At 40.5% G+C, this 21,023-nt stretch overlaps 1 protein-coding gene across 2 annotated transcripts; it reads left to right on the top strand.

Annotated features, from left to right (window-relative positions):
* Positions 1-531: 531 nt before the first annotated feature.
* ANKLE2 (ankyrin repeat and LEM domain containing 2) lies at positions 532-20,699 on the top strand. Of its 2 annotated transcripts, none has more exons than XM_082066580.1 (13): positions 532-550; positions 3,469-3,963; positions 4,998-5,189; positions 8,127-8,320; positions 9,289-9,477; positions 9,775-9,897; positions 10,286-10,352; positions 11,016-11,197; positions 12,670-12,776; positions 13,661-13,854; positions 14,769-15,495; positions 15,985-16,116; positions 17,215-20,699. In XM_082066580.1, the coding sequence occupies exons 2-13, from the start codon at positions 3,480-3,482 to the stop codon at positions 17,450-17,452; spliced, it is 2,829 nt and encodes a 942-aa protein (XP_081922706.1). In that variant the 5' UTR covers positions 532-550; positions 3,469-3,479; the 3' UTR covers positions 17,453-20,699. The 2 variants fall into 2 exon arrangements, with proteins under 2 accessions (XP_081922706.1, XP_081922705.1); XM_082066579.1 differs by lacking the exon at positions 532-550 and adding an exon at positions 562-854.
* The last annotated feature ends 324 nt before the right edge of the window (positions 20,700-21,023 follow it).

The raw sequence follows: 21,023 nt of genomic DNA, 5'->3' as shown, positions 1-21,023 counted from the left end.
ATTCTACCTTGCTCGTAGTGTTAAACAGCGTGAGCTAAAGGGATGTCGTCAGCTTCTTGCAGGACTGCCATTTTTTTGTCAGTTTAACCACCGACTGACCAGTTGGTTTGTAGTGCAAGTTACACCTACTGGGATGAGTAGTTCTGGTCTGCGAGTGGAGTTGTATTAATCTCATGCACTCCTAATGCCATCTAAATAGAAATTCTGAATCCAAGTAAGTGAGGTTGTAAAATACATGTATCTAGTGTGGTGGAGGAGGGAGGTACTGGGAAATTGTCGAGTCCTGCGTTCTTTAAAGCATCTCTTTGTGCAGTGCCAGCGTCAGTCGAGACTCCAGCCCTACAGCTCTTCCGGGCCCAATTAAACGCTTTTGTCACCCAAACCCGCCGTTCTGACTTGAGCCCGGAGCCGCGCCCCCCGCAGGCACCGGCCCGGCTGCCGGGGTTTTCTGTCAGGCAGCGGCTCGGGCAGACCTGTCGTCTCGCGGGGCGGGGGCCTGTCGGGGTGGGGCGGTGGGAGGAGCAGAGGCGGAAGCTGCGAGGCCTCTGAGGTACCGTCCCCGACAGGCCCGCCGGGAGCTGCTGAGCGGCGGGCGGGAGCGGGCCGGGGCATGGAGCGGTGGGTCGGGGCCGCCGGGGGCTGGGGCTCCCTCTGGGGAGCCGACTGGGTCTGCTGGCCGGGTTGGGAGTTCTTGGCTGCCTGCGCGGTCATCGGCGCCGTGGGCTGGCTACTGCGGCTGCTGGAGAGGAGGCCGTGCGGCCGCGGGGCGCCAGCCGCCATCTCCTCTGCGGCGGCCCGCTCCGCCCCGGCGCCGCTCTCTGCGGGGAGCCGGCGCTGCAGCGGGAGCCGCCCAGGTGAGAGACTCGGGGAAGGTTGGCGGGGGCTGGCGCTGCCTCTCGCCCGGCGGGAGAGCCGGCTGGGCAGCGGACACCGCCCGGGGAGGCCCGTGGCCGCTCGGCCTCTGGCCCTTCCTGCCTGCGCGGCCCCGGGGTTCCTCTGCCACGGGCGGAGCTCCCCTGGCACCGGGCCCGGGCCCGGCTCCTCTTGGTCACGGGCGGCCCGGCTTGCTGCGGGCTGCTGCTGCGGACTGCTCCCTTCTCACGCGTGCCGGCGCTGGCTCTGCTGCCTAAACCCTCTCCCGCGCCGAGCCTGTCCTCCCTTACGAGGTCTAGAAGTACATGTGTATTTCTCGTTCTTGAGAGGTCGTCTTTCTTTCTTTCCTTCTTTCCTTTTTTTTTTTTTTTTTTTTAAATTTTGTCTTTCCCGTAGCCTATTTCGAGTCTGTTTTGTAGTTCTATTTCTGCTACATAGTTCATAACTGTTGGCTAATTTGGCAACAGGCAGTATAGACAAAATACCCAATTGCACAGCCACAATTATTCTGCCATGTGTAAATCCTGGCAGTCGAAATATAGCCAGAGACAGGATATGTGTCACTTAATTCCTGCCTGGAAAAGATAAAAGAAGATGTCTGGTTTTTTCAGTTACTCACTTACTGAGGGATTTAATGAGTAGCGGAATAAAATACTGGCATCCTTAAAAGTCAATTGTTCATTCTCTGTTGGTAGTAATCTTGATGTTTTTTGGAAACAGGTGCTACTGTTTCATATTGATGCAGTAAGACAAGGGAAAATGAAACTCTTATTTGTTCTCCCAGATTTTGGTTGATTTTAAAGAAACCTCAAACATGTGGTTGTTATTACAGTAGTTATTCATATTTGTAAAGCCACTAAAGGTAGCTTGCAAGACCTTGTGTGCTAAACTAGAAAAAGTAGCTGCATTGGTGCTGGCTGTACTCTGGATCATTTGAAGTTACATAAAATGCATTTTAATGTTCAAATAATTGACTCTTGCACCTGCTTGTAGCACATGATGAAATTATTATCTTAAACCAGGCAATTGCTATTTCTTGGGTTTGCAAGTAACACCTCTTGTTTTGGACAGATCTAAACAGATGATGTGGTTAAAAATTAATAAGTGCTTGAAAGCGGGAAGCTTAGTGTCAGAACACAAACATGTTTAATGCAAGTTCTATGTTGTCATTCCAACAAAGTGTCTTTCCTGTTTCTGCAGTAAGCTTAAACTGTTGTTCTGCTTTGTCGTTTCGCTCTCTCATTTAGTTGTGCTGGAGTTGTAGTGGACACATGAAAGAATTACTTTTTCTCACATAGTTGAGGAAGAAAGTTTTAGGTGCCACGTTCTGTTGAACATGAGATACCAGAGAAATTGCTTCTTGCTGATATTTTTTACTTAACAACAAGCCAAGAAGAAAGATTATTTTATATGCCTGCTTTGTCTCTAATGGAGGAAGATTAGGAGTTGTGTTATTCTAAATATAACATTATTAAAGAAATAGATATAAATTAATGTGGAAATAATAGTCTTAAGTTTCATAAACTGAGGATGAAACCTAGAATTGAAAAGAAAGCATTAACACCATACATACCTGTCCAAACCAGTACAAGACATAAAATGACTGGGTGGTGAAGGAAGGGTCAATATAGGTTGAGAGAGAAAGCAGCTGAAGGAGTTCAACAGCCTGAAGAAATGACACCTTTAGAACAGAATTCTCACTGGTGTCCAGCAGGAAAAAGTCACAGCCTTTGTGGAGATACATTGATGCAGTATCTCATAAAATAAAGCTTCTTATGTCCTTGGGCTGCCTGCCCAATTTTTCAGTTGTGTTTTTAAAAGCAAGAAATTTGTGTTGACATCATGTTGGTTTTAGTATCTTCTTGCTGACTGTGCAGGAGCTGTGTGTGGATTACCTGGAGGGAAGCAAGTTGGGGGACTTGTAGTATCCTATCAGGGAGAAGGATTTTCCTTTGGAAATTCTTCCAGCTCCCTCTCTGTCAGAGAAGGAAGTCTGAAAAGATCAGCTGTTCTTGTCTTCTGGCTGTTTGCTGTCCAAACGGGCTGGGAAGCAACATGTTGTCTAAATAGTTCCAGCCTTGCACCATGGCCAGAGATAGACTCCCCTGGTTATTGTTTCATACTTATACCTTATACTTTTTTTTCAGCTAGAAATTCCTACAGAAATAATAGAAATAGTGATGTGCTTTGAGCTGTAGGTGCTGCCTAACCAGAGTCTCTTACTGGGGCTAACTAGTCATCACATCCTTGTATTCCGTTACGTACACAGATTGTTCCTCTGTTGGCAGGAATAAAATATTTCTCAGCCAGCCTGTCATAAATTTTCATGCATAAATACTCTGGACTGAATTTTTACTCCACAAGTCTTCATGAAATCTGAAAAGGGCAAATGAAAATAAAAACTAAACTGTAAATAATCTTTCAAGTAGTTGTGTGAGGAGGTTGAGTTGTCTTCTCTGCAACTCTAATAATCTCTTCAGAATCCAAAAAATTGCTAGGAGACACTTTATTCCTTGGGTTTAATACAGCATTTAAATAACAGGAAAAAACTGTGTTGTTCTTTAGTTTATTTCCATTCTTTTTTTTTTCCTATAGGTGAAATCACGATGGATGCGATATTATCCCGATTGAAGCAGCTCAGCCCTGATGAGCTTAGAGAAGAAATTATAAGAGCAGGACTGAAATGTGGGCCCATTACCGTGACTACTAGGTTTATTTTTGAAAAAAAATTGGCTCAGGCATTGTTAGAGCAGCAGCAGCAAGGCGTGTTGGAGGAAGAAGGATCTGCTCTGTCGGAGGAGGCTGCTGGAAATGTCCCATCTGATGGCAGCCAGGCAGAAGCACAAAAGGCTTTGAAAACTGTGGCACCGAATCGCAATGGCCATGGAGGTGTTTCCGAAGAGGTGGACTTTGGGTACTGTGTAGGTCTGAACCCTCCAGAAGAAGATGCTGTGATGCACGTGAACTGTTCAGCTCCAGTCTGTGGAGCAGGCTGTGTTGATTCACAGAGCAGTACTCAGGCACTCTCCAGAGACCCTCCGCTATTCTATGGTGTTTGTCCAGTTTACGATGACATACTGGCAAGGAATGGTAAATATTCATTTCCTTTATTTCCAATGATTTTCTAAGCATTTTGCAATCATATCTAAACAGATCTTCTATATAGCAGGGGATATGAACACCACTGTATTAGTGTTTTAAGCATTGCTTGAAGTATTTGTTTGTTTCTATAAATAGTATTTATTGGATCTAATGAGGCACAGAAACACAGTTATAAGACATCCTGTGTGTTCTGCCGTAATACTTGATACACATGAGGATCCTCTACTCGAAGAAGATAATTTCCTACCGCTACTCTCATACCTATCCTGTGCTTTTAATCCCTCTCAGGAATAAAAAGTAATCCTACAAATAATAATCAAAAAGCTATTTATACTATCATCAGTTGAAGATTAAGTAGTCTCCTCTAACAGATTTCATATTTTCATTTCTGTCTTAATGACAAATGGTATCTGGAAGCATCAGTCATTCTTCACATTTTATTGACTAATACTGTAATAAGGAATTATCGAATTACCTAGTGGCAGGATTGCAGTAGTCCAGAAATGATCATTTACTCTGAGACAACAAGTGTTCTTTCTCATAGAAAGGATATTCAGATATCTTAATTTGAACAAATTAACATGAACGCAACAGGAGAGAAAGGAGAAGGATTTGATTAATGTCTGAGGTTCTGTGTAGAGGTCTTAAAGTTGTGACAGTGAATTGCTGACATAGTTGTTCTTTCTGAACAGGAGAACTTGGAAGGTAATGCAGGGTGAATAAGCTCTGAGTTTGCTTTCCAATCTGGATGTGAAGTGCCTGTTGAAGATATTCAGATACTGATTGGTATGAATGGCCAGACATGGTACACATAACACCTGATGTTAGCTGGAGTGTGTAAAATTCTTCTACTCAGTTTCCAGGAGAGAAAATTTAAAAGGACTTTTTATCCTTACGCTGTGTTTGGTAGAGAAACAGTTTGAGACCAAGCTGGTAGAGTAGTCTGAGAATTTTATAGTCTGTTTCTAGGAACAAATCTGAGGTTATTGAAATAATTTAACTTTGATTGTACTTTTTTGCAGAGAGAGTACACGTTTATGAAGATAAAAAAGAAGCTCTCCAAGCTGTTAAGATGATTAAGGGGTCCCGTTTTAAAGCTTTTTCAAACAGAGAGGATGCTGAGAAATTTGCTAAAGGAATCTGTGATTATTTCCCGTCTCCAAGCAAGTCCTCTGTATGTTTGTCTCCAGTGAAAATGGGATCATTTAACAGAGGTAAGTGAGGGTATTCATCTATGTGCAGTAGACGGTCTGTTAAGTTTTTATGAGAGAAGAAGCAACAACTTAATAACCAGTATGCTAATAGCAGGAAAAATTTCAAAGGGTGAAGCATCTTAATAAATTGAAGTGTCTTTATGGTGGTGGTGTTTAAGGTAAACTGTAAACAAATGTTAGATCACAGCTCCAGAACTTACTCAACAAATAATATATCAATAGATATGTTAGCCAGTATTTAATTACGTTTTTTTTTCTGTGAAATAAATTAGAAACAGACAATAAAAAGCATATTTTAATTTTTTATTTCAAATCTGGTTTTCATTATGTATAAAATGATACTGTCAGTGGAGAAGTCATCCCTAAAGTTGACTGATGCTTTTCCAAGCAAGGAGTGCTGAAGTTTATGTACAGGAGTAAAAACAAGGATTCTGGCCGTTTCTTTTGTAAAGAACTACCACAGGAGTAAATTAGAGCCTCAGGAATCTATAGGAAGTCTGCTCTTTGTGTTTTAAAGCGTAACGTTTGGCCTTCAATGTGTGGTTTCTGTGGTCTATGTGATGATAAAGTAAACTGGTTACTTTTAAAAGCAATTGTTGTTTTGGTTCGCATGAATTTTGTGTTAAAGATTGTTGCTGTTCTTCCAAAGCTGAAATGACCAAAATGACTCTATGATTCTATGAAATGTTGGTAATGGCCTGCATAGGTATGTTGCTTAGTAGCTCATGGTTATATTTGGTAGGATTTTATTTTAGTCATGAACTTCAGCATTTTCAAGTATAATAAGACGCTGATAAAATTGCACAGTATGTTAAAGCTGTACTTAATTGTTAAGTAAGTTCACAGAATCAACTGGGTTGGAAAAGACCTCAGAGATCATCGAGTCCAACCCTTGGTCCAACTCCAGTCCATTGACCAGATCATGGCACTAAGCGCTATGTCCAGTCTCAGTTTAAAAACCTCCAGGGACGGTGAGTCCAGCGCCTCCCTGGGCAGCCATTCCAATGCCTGACCACTCTCTCTGCAAAGAATTTCTTTCTAATCTCCAGCCTAAATTTCCCCTGACAGAGTTGAAGCCCATGCCCCCTTGTCCTATTGCTGACTGCCTGGGAGAAGAGACCAGTCCCCACCTGGCTAGAACTGCCCTTCAGGTAGTTCTAGAGAGTGCTGAGCTCACCTCTAAGCCTCCTCTTCTCCAGACTGAACAAGCCCAGCTCCCTCAGCCTCTCCCCACAGGGCTTGTGTTCAAGTCCCTTCCCCAGTCTTGTTGCTCTTCTCTGGACCCGCTCCAGCACTTCAATCTCTTTGCTGACCTGAGGGGCCCAGAACTGAACACAGTACTCCAGGTGTGGCCTCCCCAATGCAGAGCACAGGGGAAGGATCACTGCCCTTGTCCTGCTGACCACGCTGTTTTTGATACAGGACAGGACACCCTTGGCCTTCTTGGCCACCTGGGCACACCGTTGGCTCATGTTGAGCTTCCTGTCCATTAGTCCTCCCAGGTCCCTTTCTGCCTGACTGCTCTCCAGCCACTCTGTGCCCAGCCTGGAGCGCTGCGGGGGGTTGTTGTGGCCAAAGTGCAGCACCTGGCACTTGGCCTTGTTGAACTTCAGCCCATTGGAATCGGCCCATTTTTCCAGTCTATCCAGATCCCTCTGCAGAGCCCTCCTGCCTTCCAGCAGGTCGACACTCCCTCCCAACTTGGTGTCATCAGCAAATTTGCTGATGATGGATGGTCTCAGTCCCCTCATCTAAATCATCAGTAAAGATGTTCAACAGGACTGGCCCCAACACTGACCCCTGGGGGACACCACTAGTGACTGGCCGCCAGCTGGATGCGGCCCCATTCACCAGCACTCTCTGGGCCCGGCCCTCCAGCCAGTTCTTAACCCAGCAGAGAGTGCGCTTGTCCAAGCCACGGGCCATCAGCTTTTGCAGGAGTATATTATGGGAGACAGTGTCAAAGGCTTTGCTGAAGTCTAGATAGACCGCATCTACCGCTTTCCCCTCATCCACCAGGTGGGTCACCTGATCATAAAAGGAGATCAGGTTGGTCAGACAGGACCTGCCCCTCCTAAACCCATGCTGGCTGGGTCTGATCCCTTGCCCATCCTGAAGGTGCTGTGTGACCGCATTCAGGATGATGTTTCTGTGATGGCAACTATGTCATAGCTTTCCTGCTGCACGATGGCTTCCAGCTCCTCTTGTTTGTTGCCCATACTGCGTGCATTAGTGTACATGCACAGTGGGCTGCTGATTTCACTCTTAATTCAGGCTTTTCATCCTTAGGCTGATCTTTGGAGAGCCCAGTTTCAATCCCTTCCCCTTTCAAACCTAGTTTAAAGTCCTCCTGATCAGCCCCGCCAACTTATGGGCTATAGTCCATTTGCTCTTCCTAGGAGGATGAAGCCCATCTGATTTGAGGAGAGCAGGTACCATGGAGTTTGCCCCAGGGTCAAAAAAACCAAAATGTTGATGGTGACACCACTCCTTTAGCCACCTGTTAATGAGTCATAAGTTCCAAAATAAAATGGTAAACACTGATCGTATTTCACAGTGTTGCCAGTTGCTAGATTAAAGGGACTCAGTAGTCACATACTGCAAAATCAATTTTAATATTCAGAAAATTCTTATTTGTCATTGAATTTTGCTTTTAAGTTTGGGTGGAAGCAGATTGGTAATTATAAAATTTACCAGTCCCTATTAAAGTCTGAAACAGTTTTACAAGATGATTAAGAAGATGATATTTTCCTCCCTCCCTATTACTACTAGTAATTTCAAATGTCTTGTCATTGATCTCAGCTTTTCAGTCCTGTAGCTTAAACATACAAAGTTAATACATATTTTAGATTAAAAGCTTCTTTTTATGGTCTGGGTGTGAAATTGGTGATGACTAGAAATAATGCATCTAGAAACATGTTACTTGTGTTTTGATAGATGGCTTATGCTCCCCTGAGACTGAAACTGCTAATAAGGAGAGAGCCAACAGTTACAAAAGTCCACGTACTCAAGATCTTACTGCTAAACTTCGGAAAGCTGTGGAGAAAGGAGATACAGCAACATTTTCAGAACTTATTTGGAGTAACCCTCGCTATCTGATTGGGTCAGGAGACAATCCAACAATTGTACAGGTAAAAAAAACCAAACCAAACCAGAAAATTCCAAGATCTAGTTTCATGATTTAGCTTTGAGACCTGATAAGCAGAACTGGAAATGTTGTTTCCTACTCTTCCTTCAAGGTATCTTGTTTCCACCAGTGCAGAGTTTCTCAGTGTTTGTTTTTGCCAGGTGAAAGTGAAGAGAAATATGGCACTTGTCTGTCTTGCATAAGTCACCCATCGTAACTGAGAGTTCACTTTGCTCCAGGAAAGCTAGAGTAAAGAAACTGAGTATGCAGTTCTTCAGGGAAAGAATAGTCCCGTCTTCGTGTAGTATTGGTCTCCTCCAAATAATTCCACTCTTTTTAAAATAGAATGATTTTAAGGAGCGGGGTGGTGCCTAGGCTGTAACTACGTGTTCCTACAGGCCTGCTTACCTAGACAGCACCGTTACATTTCAAAACATGCTCTGCATTGAATATCCCTGTGTAAGGTACCATTCAGCAGACACCAACAATCTTTCTTGAACACATGATTTCCATCAGACCAACTTTGTGAAGTTGTTGAAATTTTGTATGTAATATATTACAGGAAATCGAGTTTTATATATATACAGACCCATTTTCCTGTTCTTTTTACACACTGAACGTCCTATCTCCTTTTATTATGTGATATTTTAGTGTACCACCTTTGCCACATTTTTCCCCTGGATATCAAAAGGGGCTATAGCTGAGTATGAGAAAAGTGTAGTTAATTGTGAGAATAATGTGGGTACAAAGATGCATAAGTCTTTACAACATCATATAATTTACTGCAGTTCTGAATGTTTATTTACTATTTTGTAAGCATATTTTTGTAATAAGATATTAAGAAACAAAAATCGAAATATAAGACTCAGCGTGGGAATCTTTGTATTTTCACAGTCAAATCAGTTAAGTGCATGGGCATAAGAGAAGAGTTTAGATTTGAGTTCATTCTAATGCTTGTCTTATTTTTTTCAGGAAGGGTGCAGGTACAATGTCATGCATGTTGCTGCCAAGGAGAATCAGCCTGGTATCTGCCAGTTATTACTGGACACTTTAGAAAATCCTGAATTTATGCGGCTTATGTATCCAGATGATAATGCTGTAATGTTGAAGAATCGCATCCAATATATTGTTGACCTTTACCTTAATACACCAGATAAAATGGTAAGATTTGAATGTTTGCCAGGTTCTTATTATTATGGAAACAACTGGAAGGTGTTAAGGATGTGTAAGGGAGAAGGAAAGAGAACAGAGGGGAACACTTCTAGCAAAATGAGCTAATCATGAGTTTTGGGGGGCTTAACAATCATTATTCTACAGTATGGTGGGAGAAGGTGAATTGAGAGCCCTGGTTATTAGCCAGGACATTTATTTACTTTTCCCAGTCTCAAAAGAAAATACGTGGATTTGACTTTATCGTGTTTCCAAATGCATGTGAATTTTCCGTTTTTCTCACTGCAGGGATTTGATACTCCATTGCATTTTGCCTGCAAGTTTGGGAATTTGGACGTTGTTAATGTGCTTACCTCACACCCAGCTATTGTAAAAAATCCAAGAAACAAATATGATCAAACTCCAGCAGAAGTAAGTCTCTCCATGTCCACAACAAAACTGAAAATATTATGCCTAATCAATACTTTTGAAGTTCAAACACTTACTAACTACTGTAGATAGAAGGCTTGTAGTGAGATATTAGTGTCATGATTAGAGTGTAAATCTTTGGTAACACTAAAGATATTTTATGTTGATTGTATCTGGGGAAAAGTTCTAGATTCTATTCACTGCCTTTTCTTTACAGTATCCATTTATGGATGCTGATATATTTTAGTGGTTTGTTCTACTATGAATTAAAAGTGCTGGATAAGATGGGTAGAGGCCAATGATGGGAATGTTTGAAAAGAACACACATTGCAGTTCATTTGACATTGATGTCTTATATTTTACTAACAAACAACTAAAATTATGTTAACAGGTAGTTTGTGAAAGAAGCAAGAATAAATCTGCAGAATTGAAAGAAAAAATAAGAGAGTACTTGAAAGGTCTGTATTCAGATTTTTATACTGTAACAGGCATGTAGTTTGGCTCTTTACCATCTTCTGTTTGCTTTCTGTAACATTCTAGTTCGTAAATGGTGCTACTGTACAGTGCTGTGCAAACCAAAGAGAAATTCTAGAACTGGCAAGGAACAGAAAACATTCTGTCTTTTAAATGACACGGTCAGAACTCTTATTCTATGGATTGCAAGATTATCCTCATAGCTCTGTAATGTATGCATGGCCCTTATTTTATTCAGCGAGCCTGAAGCAGGAAGTTTAATCTAAAAGCAAATAGAAGATCTTTACAGAGCAAGAGGTTTATTTGTCACACTAGGGAGTCGTGTAATTCCTTTGACATAAACCTTTTCCCTGTTTTGTCATCTGTGGGTTTAGGTATTTGCAAAAGGAGGTTTTGGAATTTGTTGAAGATCCTTGGGGAAAGAATATATGTATCAATGCAGGTGTCCTTGTATTTGAGAGAGAAGGGAACCTATTCTAAAATACGATCTGTAAGCAGGCAATAAGTATGGAAACAATGAGTTTGAATTACAAGTACTAATGAAATAAAGTTCACTGGTTAAGTATATGGTTGTGTTGATACTCTAGGAAGAAGCAGCAGGCTAATGTAACAGACTTCTTAAGAAAACTTTGTATTATTTATTTTAGGTCGATACTATGTACCACTCTTGAGAGCAGAAGACAATTCCTCAGCTCCTGTAATTGGTGCACCCTGGTCACCCGATCAGACAGATGATAGCCCCCAAAGAACTTTATCTAAATACACTGGCAGCCCCAAAGATCCAGTGTTGTCGATAAGAGCTTTTGCAGGCCCCATGAGCCCCTCAAAGGTAAGGAGAGAACTTTGTTTAACTCTCATGCCTATTTTTTTCTTTTTTAATAAAGAACCATTAGGAGATCCACCCACAGTTGGTTGTGTGGTGTAGCTTGCTCTTATTACAGATTGTGACACTCTTTTTTTTTTTTGAAGAGGTGAGTCTTCCATAGAGAAGGGGAAGCGCAAAAACTTGTGAATATTTTTTTATTGGTGAAAACAGAGAAATGTGTGGTGTAAATAAGAAGAGTTGGAAGTTCAGTCAAAAGAAAGTTATTCTTGTTCCTATTGCATTCTATTCAAAGAGCACTTTTTGACAAACGTTTCATTGTCCTACAGATAGTTGCTCTTTGTAATTTGAAACAAAGCCTTTCAACGTAGCTATGGACTGATTTAAAAAAAAATCTTAACTTTCTCTCATTTCTAGAAATTAACATTGGATGTTAGAAGCAGTTTATCACCTCTGTTGAATTAACATTAATGTTTTTCTCTAAATGGAAGAAAAGATGACCAAGTAGTAGGTGTTAGGATAGTTTTGAAGGTATTGATTGCATAGCAGGAAAGTGAAGTCATCAGTTCTCAGGAGGAATACTTAGATACCGTTTAAATAGATTATAAATTTATAGGCGTTTCTTCGACTAATTTGTTTAATATGAATATGCTGGAAGTCTGACAGCTTTAGAAATAGTGAATAAATACAGCTGATGACTTTTTTTTCATCTAATGCTTGAATTCTTCCAGGACGCAGTATTAACAAAATACTTAATGATTTTTGTTCTAAATAGGCTCGTTGGTCAATTTTCTGTTCACCCAGCAGAAATGTAAATATATTTTATACTCTGAAAAAATGTACCTAGGATGTAAGCAGTGTATTATTTTGGTTGCTGACAAAAACTTTTAATGTCTGAATGTAGTTCTTAGGCGTTGGCGCTGATTTTTGTTGTGTAAAAGCATAAAGTTTGGGATTTTACAAGATGCCATGAGTTCAAATTGAAAATAATCAGCAAGAATATATTCTAATAATTGTGACAAGTCTGTGGAATTGAATTTATACATATAAAAATATCACCTTTGCATCCTAGAAACTAGTGAGCAAGAGAGCATTTGACATTAAATAACATTCTAATGACATGGCAAAATTCTAAGACATACCTGTTTCCTGCCGCACACAAATTCAAACCAGGCAGACTTAGCATCTGTTCTGTTTACTTTATGGTGGTTATACATTATGGTCCTTATTCTTTTAATAAGCAGTTATGAGATCAAAGCGAAGTTATAAACCAGTATTACTGGGAGGAGTAACTTAAGATCCAAAATAAGGTTCTCCATAGCTAGAGTTGAGCAATATTTGCAGCAGAATTTGAGTTGTTTACATGTAGACCAGAAACACCTAAATGTCTTCTAGATCTACAGGTAGACACTTAGCCAGCACTGAGTTAACTTCATACTGTGGGGGGTAGATTTTAAAATTATTTCTGTTTTTTAAAGGCTGAAGAATTTCGTAGGCTGTGGAAGACTCCACCTCGAGAGCGAGCTGGCTTCTTTCACAATGTCAGGAAATCTGATCTGGAGAGAGGTGTTGAAAGAGTTGGAAGGTATCTTAAAGAGTGTCGGTATAAAAAATTAGCAGTAGACAGAGCAATTGAAAGCGAAAGACTTGTGCTAATAGTACAGTTACTTGCCGAACAGTATCTTTTGGCAAAAGTTACTGGCAGAAATAGTTATGACATATATTGTAGTTGAATCTTTACTGTATTTTTTTGTAAATAAAATAGCTGCAAATGTGAGACCTAGCTTTCTTAGCTTTGGAAACAAGTAAAACTACATTTTAACTTTATTGATGGTATGTGTAGAATGCTTTTCTCAAACATTGACTTGCCTAATTTGTCAGAAGATCTGAAATTATGTATAGCCTACTTTTTCTGTAAAATGGAGGGATTGTTAAAAGACAGCAGAATGAAAAGATCCTAATACATGTGTTGGCTTCATAAAAGCTATATGTTTTGATGTATGTGTCCTTGCTGTCAAAATACCTTGTATCAGCAATGTATGGCAATAACATGCTTTGTTAAAGGATGATTAGATTTCTTTCCTTGAAATAACTCCTTGCTTCTTCCTACCTTCTCCCACTCCCAAATACAAAAAGCTGTTGAATGGAGTGTCAGTCAAATTATGCCCATGTCAGTGGGGATTAATCTCTAGCTGATGTCTGGATACAGTCAGCCTAAAAATAGCAATGTTTATGGTCCTAACTGTAAGAATAGTAGATTAAATTTGAAAAATATTCTAGAAAAAATTAGGTGATACTGTGTTTGCTAAGGATGTGTATATCGCTTTTGCAGACTGTTGATTGTTGCAAATTGTGTTGCGTAGTTGCACCTTTGTACTCCTATTAATAGCTGATAAAATGTGTTCAGAAAAATTGTCAAACTAATATTTATGTCTTCACAAATGATTCGTTTTATTTTATTTATTGCAGGGAGTTAGCTCATGAACTGGGGTTCCCGTGGGTTGAATACTGGGAATTTCTGGGCTGTTTTGTTGATCTGTCTTCCCAGGAGGGGTTGCGAAAATTAGAAGAGTACCTGAGTCATCGGGAAATGAGCAAAAAGGCTCAGCAAGAAACAGGGGAAAATGAAACCTGCAATAGATATAAAACTCCACATCCTTCTGGTAAGAAAGGGGCAAATGCTACAAACAACAGAGGTTGTACCTGGGGAGAAGAGGGAGAGAAAAGCTTGGTGCCCAGGGGAAGTCATTCACCTGTTGCGGTTGTTCCTATTAATCTGTTATCCAAACAGTCTGATTATAGTCTTGAAGAAGTAGCTAACAGCACTGTGAATGTAGGAGAGTTATCACAGACGTCATTAGTTGCTTGGTATCTCTCATATGAAGTACTTTATTTGATTGTAGCCCCCAAATGAAATTCCTCTAAGAAAACCTCTGTCTTTAGTATGTTTTCACTCAGAGCATTTGGGAATTCATCTTAAGAGCACAGAATTTTCTAATCCAAAGATACAGAATAACTAACTTCTTCAAATAAAATAGTAATTCTTTACAGATGAGGGTGAAAGACACACCGAACAAAACCCAGGAAAGCTTTTGTACCTTAGACCGCTGCTTGCCACACGCTAGTCCCAAATCTTTGTGCTGCTTCCTCCTCCTCCCGTGCATGGTTATGGATCTGAAGGGGCTCTGGTAGCACAGTCACTGCACTGGTCGTGAGCCCTTGTGCTTTGGAAGACATGAACACTTAAGCTGTTCTATAATAGTAACATTTTCCTGCTCTATTCTGCTTTATCCTGACTTTGTCCTTTGTTGCTGGTTAATTATCGAAGTGAGCAGTGTAGGAAATACAGTTCTCAAATGACAAGGATATAAAAGGTTATCTGCAAAAGAGATGCAGCCGTAATGTTTTCATCTTGCATTTGTAGCTTTACTTAGGTTAGTTCATACTATTGCATAAATAAGAGAGGACTTCAATAAATAGAATAAGACATAAAGATAGCACATTTTTTCCGACTTTACTTGATTGGTGTTGTGTTGAAAGTCTTTTTATGTGTTACTCTTATTAAAATTGTCTACAGGCAAGGGTAAAAAGTGCTGCAATTCTATTTCTGTTGGAGCGTTTTTGGATGAGGATGATGATGACATGAGCTTAGAAGAAATTAAAAACAGACAAAATGCAGCACGGAATATCAGCCAACCTCTTGTGTCCAAGGAACCTAGCATTGCTGCTATCGGAGATGCCGAGTGTGATATCTTGTCAATGGAGCACACAGGAAACATTATAGAAACATCAGATCACCCCAGGCACTATGAAAAGGCATCTTCTTCCACCAAAAATGGATTTTGTAATTCTGTGTCCAGTGAAAGGATAATTAGTGAGAGAAAGCATTTGCATCATGGAGAAGAATGCTTTGTATCACCTGTTTCGAATTTAATGTCAGAATTTGAAAGCCTGTCATTCCAAGAGCAAGAGGTTGCAGGAGAATCAAATAAAATCACTGAAAAAAATGAGAATGAGAGAATTGTGGCTGAAGGAACAAGTCAGGTGAGAATATCCAAGGACCATCTGGATAAGACCTGCTATGCAGTTTCACTGGCAAGTTCTTCTGAGCCAAATGTTGCAGGTAAACCTGGAGAGACCAAGTTAAGGACAGAACACAAAATACCATTGGAAAAGGAGAGACTGTCTGCGGAATCTGGAATTCAGACTAATGGGGCACAACGACATCAAGAACTTTCTTCCCAGAAATTTCTTTCAAAGGCTTCACCCACAAATGACAATTCTAATAAGTTATTCCTGCTTGGGTAAGAATTGTCTTTTTTTTTTTTTTTAACACTTATTTGTCCTTTAGTTTATATATGCAAAACAAGATGCTTTTTATAATATCGCTGACAGCAAGGTTGAGATGATGTGACATGAAGCAACACTAGTTGCAGTCAGCCTTGAATGATCATCTTAAAGTGTCTCAGTGTTTGTGCAGTAGCCATACAGTTCTCTGGCAAATAATTACCTGGAGACTATCTCTACAGCACAAGTTTCCAAATCAGTTTGCTGGTTACGACACTCTTGGGATGTCCTCAGATAAAATTTTCAAAACTGTTCTTTTATGAAGCTACTGTGCAGTAATGGACAGTCATTTATATGTGCGCCTGCTGGGAGAACTTCATAGAGGAACTATGTTTATAGGAAAGCGTGGCCATTTTCCTTGATTCCATAAGAAATAAATGTTTGGAATTGGTATTGGCTGAACAAAGACATAGTTCTCTTTTCATCTACTTCTGTTTATATTCTAGGGAGCAGCCCTCGAAGCTGGATAGTGATGTCTTAGCAGCTATAGAAGCAGCAGAGATTGATCCACAGAAATACCCGATTATTTACAAATGGAGACATGCTGTGCAGTCATACTCCTCATCTGACAGGCAAAGGTATTTCTGCAAATTCGATCAAATGCATTGATATAATGTTTTTAGCGGGTCAGCTGCAGAACAGCTTGAATAGCTAGAATTTCAGGCCTCGCTCACAAACCTCTTGTTTTAAATATTCAATATTTGTATAATGCATTGCCTGTCAGTGTGTTTCTGCAATTAATCACCAAGCCTTTTTTGGCAGGTGTTTTTTAGTAAAGAAAGTTTACCGGTGCTGCAGTCAAATTCTTTCCATTACACTGTGATTCCATGTAACTTAAGCATATCTGTACAGACAAATAAGATGGAAAATGAAGGTCTCAAGAGCAGAAGTGTTTGTCAGGTGGCAAATGTCTTAGTTTGGTGATTTAATACTTAGTACTTGCACCCTTCACTGGTCTCAATGGTAGTTGTGATGTCAGTTGATAATTCATCCCTGTTGTGGATGCAGTGCCAGAATGTTGTTTTGCTTTGAGGTACTTGGGTTGTGCAGAGTGATGTTAAACTCAATTTAGTATCTTCAGGCATCTTTTTACTACTGTTTTTATTTTTACCCTCTATTACCCCAGTCCAAAGGAATTGTTCATGTGAACGATGGTGTTAAGTTTTTAGAGAGAATGTCATGTTTTGCTACACAAATAATGGAAGCAGACTGCATTATGCCATTTCTACATTTTATTTTGAACGCTGTTGCAAAAAGGCAAGTTTTTTACAGAAAAGGTGGTTTAATTTAGCAAAGGAAATATTTTACTGTACTTTGAAGGACATTTTAGATGCTGGTGCTCATTGATTTAAGCAGCACTAAGATCAGGTCAGCTTCCAACTTGATGCCTTTTTCTAATGGGGGTGTTGAACTAAAATTTCCCAGGGGCTTCACAAGCTCCTGATTCTTTTTTCATGGGCATTTTGGAGCAAATGACATCTTAGTGATGAGGCAACATGTCTACGTATAATACATAGTGCTGTCACTGTTTCTTCTTAGACCTGTCTCTTACCAGTTATGATTTTTCTCTGATGGTCCATTTTTTCTAAGATCTGCAAGTGACACTGGGTACAAGTACTGCTCTCCTTATTGCAGTCTTCCTAACAACGTGCAAAATGACTTTATGTTTCTTTCAGTTGGCCTAGTCCAGCACTGAAGGCAAGATTCAAGTCCCGAACCACCGCTGCTGGACTTCCATATGCTTCGGTGAATTCTAATTCGGGAAGAAATAGTCCCATAACAGGAAGTCCAGGAAAATCTGGCAGTGCCACCTCGTTCTCTCCGGACCCTGGGAGTCCTGGGCGCTACAGTCCTGCGTGTGTCAACCATGCTCTGTTAAAACTGCGTTATTTTCCAGAGCCTTCTGCCCACTAAAATATGATTCATCCTCCTGGGACTTCAATTATGTTTTCATTGTTAGAGTGGGGGGAAAAAATTACAATGTTACTGAAGTGACATGAGGTTTGTACTTTGCTATTTATTTTTCCTCAATTGAGGACACCTGGATGTTAAAAAAAAAAAAAAAAAAAGAATATATGTCTTTATGCCATATATGGGTTAGATTACTGGTGATAGCAAGAAGTTAGTGACAGTGCAGTTGTCTAGTAGCTATGAATTAACCCTTGTTGCGAGTAAAGCAGTAAGCCGAACCTTTACTTAGAAACGGTGGTATGTTACTGTCACCAGTTGTCACTACTGTAACGAACCTGTTAGCCCTCAACTGCATTTCTTTGCTTGGATAGTCTGGAGGAGGCAGATCATCAGTAAACAGAAATTTTATGAGAGGAAATTGATGGCAAGGAGTAGAATGTTCTTCCGCTTGCAGGGGAACGCTCAAAGTGAAAAGCCTAAACCAAGGCATGGGTAAGGACAGGATGCTTCTCAGTGCTGAGTATGAATAGGAATGCTGTGCATAAACAGAAGGTGTTTAAAACCAGCAGTTTGGTTGAAACAGTTGAGTACCCACACACACTTAGATATGGGTGTGTATGTGTGCACGTGTTCACCCTGAAACCTCAAGTCTTTGCTTGTTCTGAGGCTGTTAAAAACACCGTGATACATAGAGTGTTTTAGTAAAGGGGCACTGTAGACATTACTGGTATTCCTTTCAATGTTAGCTTGAAGATTGAAAAAATATTAGTGTTTTTCTTCTCCCCACAGAAGCTTTTAACGTTAGCAGATTTTAATAGCTATTACACAAAAGCACATCAGCAATAATTTCAGCAAATTTACCACCAAGATACCATAATGGACTAGTTTGTAATAGTGTGGTGGCCAGTGACTCATGATGTGGCTCCTTATTTCCCAACTGTAAAGACAGGAATAAGGACTAAAAATATTTTTTTTGAAATCTAACCTTTTACTATGTCTCTGGTCTTGATGTGGTAATGAGTTTTTGTTACAGCAGTCAATAATTTTATTCTTTAGCCCTCTGTGAGAATGGCTTGTTTTGACAGTGCAATGCTGAGGTTGAAGAATGCTTTTCAAAACTCAAGACAGTTTTCTGTATTGAGCTTAATGGTTGTCGTGTTTCTTGAAAGGCGGCTTCCAGAAGCAGTTCTCTAGTGTTGATAGTGCTTCGGTTCCTTACAATGGAAATACGATCGGAAAACTGAACTCTCCCGAGGCCGTGCTGGTAGGAAGGGGTGGATTTGGATTCACTGGTGCCACCCTGTAGGTGAGAACTGAGGAAGCTCCTTGGGCATCCGCAGCCGCGCTCGCTGCGGGCAGGACGGTGCAGGGCGGCGGGGCCGTTTCCACCCGGTCTCACCACTGTGGGGCTGGATTTAAAAATCCGGATCTTGACGGGTTCCGTGGCTGTTGCATGTTGCAGTGACTGTACGCAAACCGTACACCCTGCAATAGCTTCGTCATTTGGTACAAACCTAAAAAAAAAAAATGCACTTAATGCTTTTGCAAGCTTGATAGTGCCTTTTGTAACATTTTTTTAAACTAAATTTTTGTTTTTTTAGAAGTTAAAAAAAAAAAGTGGCATCCACTTACTACGGGCACATAGAGTTTTTCTTCTGGGCTTTCTGAACAGAATGTATTTTAATGCCTCTCTCTTTTTCTAAGTTTGATTATTTGGTGCAGTAGCTCTCTGCTGGGGGAGAGCATTCCTATTTTAGAAATTATTTTTTAAAAAAGGCTTATTTAGCTCTTTCTTTATAATTAAGCTTATTTCTAATGACCTGGACATTAGAAAGCACTGCTTTACACAAATGCCTGTTATTCAGTGATATTCCAGACAACTGGGTGGGGGGCAGTGGTGTCATTTTTTAAGAGACATTTAAAAAAACCACAAAACTTGCCATGTTACCAAGTATGTTAACTGACTTTTTCATACTTTTGGGGGTTTTTTTAGTCTGTTTTTTGATGCAGCAGTCTCTGTGGTCTCAAACAACTTTTCTGGATCCCAAAATCCTACAGTTCGAAGGGTTTGGATTTTTTGTTTGACATTTGTTTTTTTTTTTTTTGTAGTTTTGTGGGCTTTTAATAGTTTAATGTAATGATGCCTTTATCATTCTGTATAAATTATTCAGATGTTTAATTGCCTAATACCATGTTAAAGTCAAATTCACGTGTAAGTTGCTGGGTGTGCAGCTGCTGTCTTCCACCCTGGTCCTTCAGCTGCTGTGCAGCCACGGTGCCCCTTTGGTAGGAGTTTGTTAGAGAGCCAGGAGACCAACATTAACAGTCTAGTTCTTTTTCTTTTTTGTCCTTTTTACCTTTGTTATGCTTCGCTTTCTTAATATTTAAATGTATATTACTGGCATGTACATGTAGTCAGATGGCACACGCTCCCCCCCACGCCTTCCCCCCACCCACTACTACCCCCCACCTTTGCGTTTCACTTGGTAATTTGGTTTTGGTTCGGTCAAGAGAACGTTTTCTTAACTGTGTTACATAATGTGCGGTAGTCCAGTTGTACGGCATCTTAGGATGTCATTTTTCTAACAGTATACTCACTTTAGCTATTAAAAAAATAGCAATTTATGTAGCAATTTGATCATTCATGGTTGTGAAGAAAGCTCTTCCACACACAGCCTGGGGTGGAGACACCTTACATCAGATTGATATTGCTCAAATGGTGTTTTCTTAGACAAAAGTTCACTTTTAAAGGTGCAAAGATTAGTTGTGTGTTTTGTTGTTTTTTTTTGTTTTGTTTTGTTTAATTAACCAAGTGTCATGTTAAAAATACAGAATTACCTTGCTTTCTATTCATAAATAAAGGAGTAGCTGAAAGCGTCACACTGTTTAGCGTATGTGGCACAGTGGTACGTAGCTGAGTCGATACCATGACATCTGTCCAGGACTTACTAACACAACTATGTGCATCTGGGGGGTGTGCACAGCAACACTGAATTATGCCACTGAAGGTTTGAAAAACAGTCTCAGAATGTTTAGGAGAAAGTAAGTCTGAATATTTTGTAGTAGTTAATTTTAAATGCCAAACTTTCTCCCCATAACTTAAGTGCCACTGAAACTGTTAATTTCTGTACATGTGCAAAGAATTGTTAAGAACCTATTTATTGGTATGGGAGGGGTGTAGAAGAGTATGGATTTGAGAGGGTATGTGTACACACCCACACAAATAAAAATGCACAAAATTTTCACCTTCCAGCTTTGATGCTCCTGTTACACGTGGGGTCAGTGACACAGCCCTGCAACACAAAGGGTTGTGAACAGAGCCCAGCTGTCCTCTCTTGCGAACTACGCGGCTCGCACACATTTCTGTGCATGATGATAATTAACTCTGAGCTGGTTGCTATCCCAAGTTTACATTTCAGATCATTAGAGTTAAAAGGACAAAGTGGGTGAATGAACTGTTGCTCCAAAGACGGTTCGGCTGGCAGAGACACACCGGGCCCTTATGGCCACTGGAATGATGACTGAAGGAGACTGGAGGATTCTTCCCCAGCAGAACCCCTGGTTAGAAGTGAGC

This window comes from Streptopelia decaocto (genome assembly GCF_964273445.1).
Source record: "Streptopelia decaocto genome assembly, chromosome: 15".
Classification (NCBI taxonomy): domain Eukaryota; kingdom Metazoa; phylum Chordata; class Aves; order Columbiformes; family Columbidae; genus Streptopelia; species Streptopelia decaocto.
Note: the sequence above shows the minus strand (reverse complement) of the source record. Positions and strands in the feature narration are given on the sequence as shown.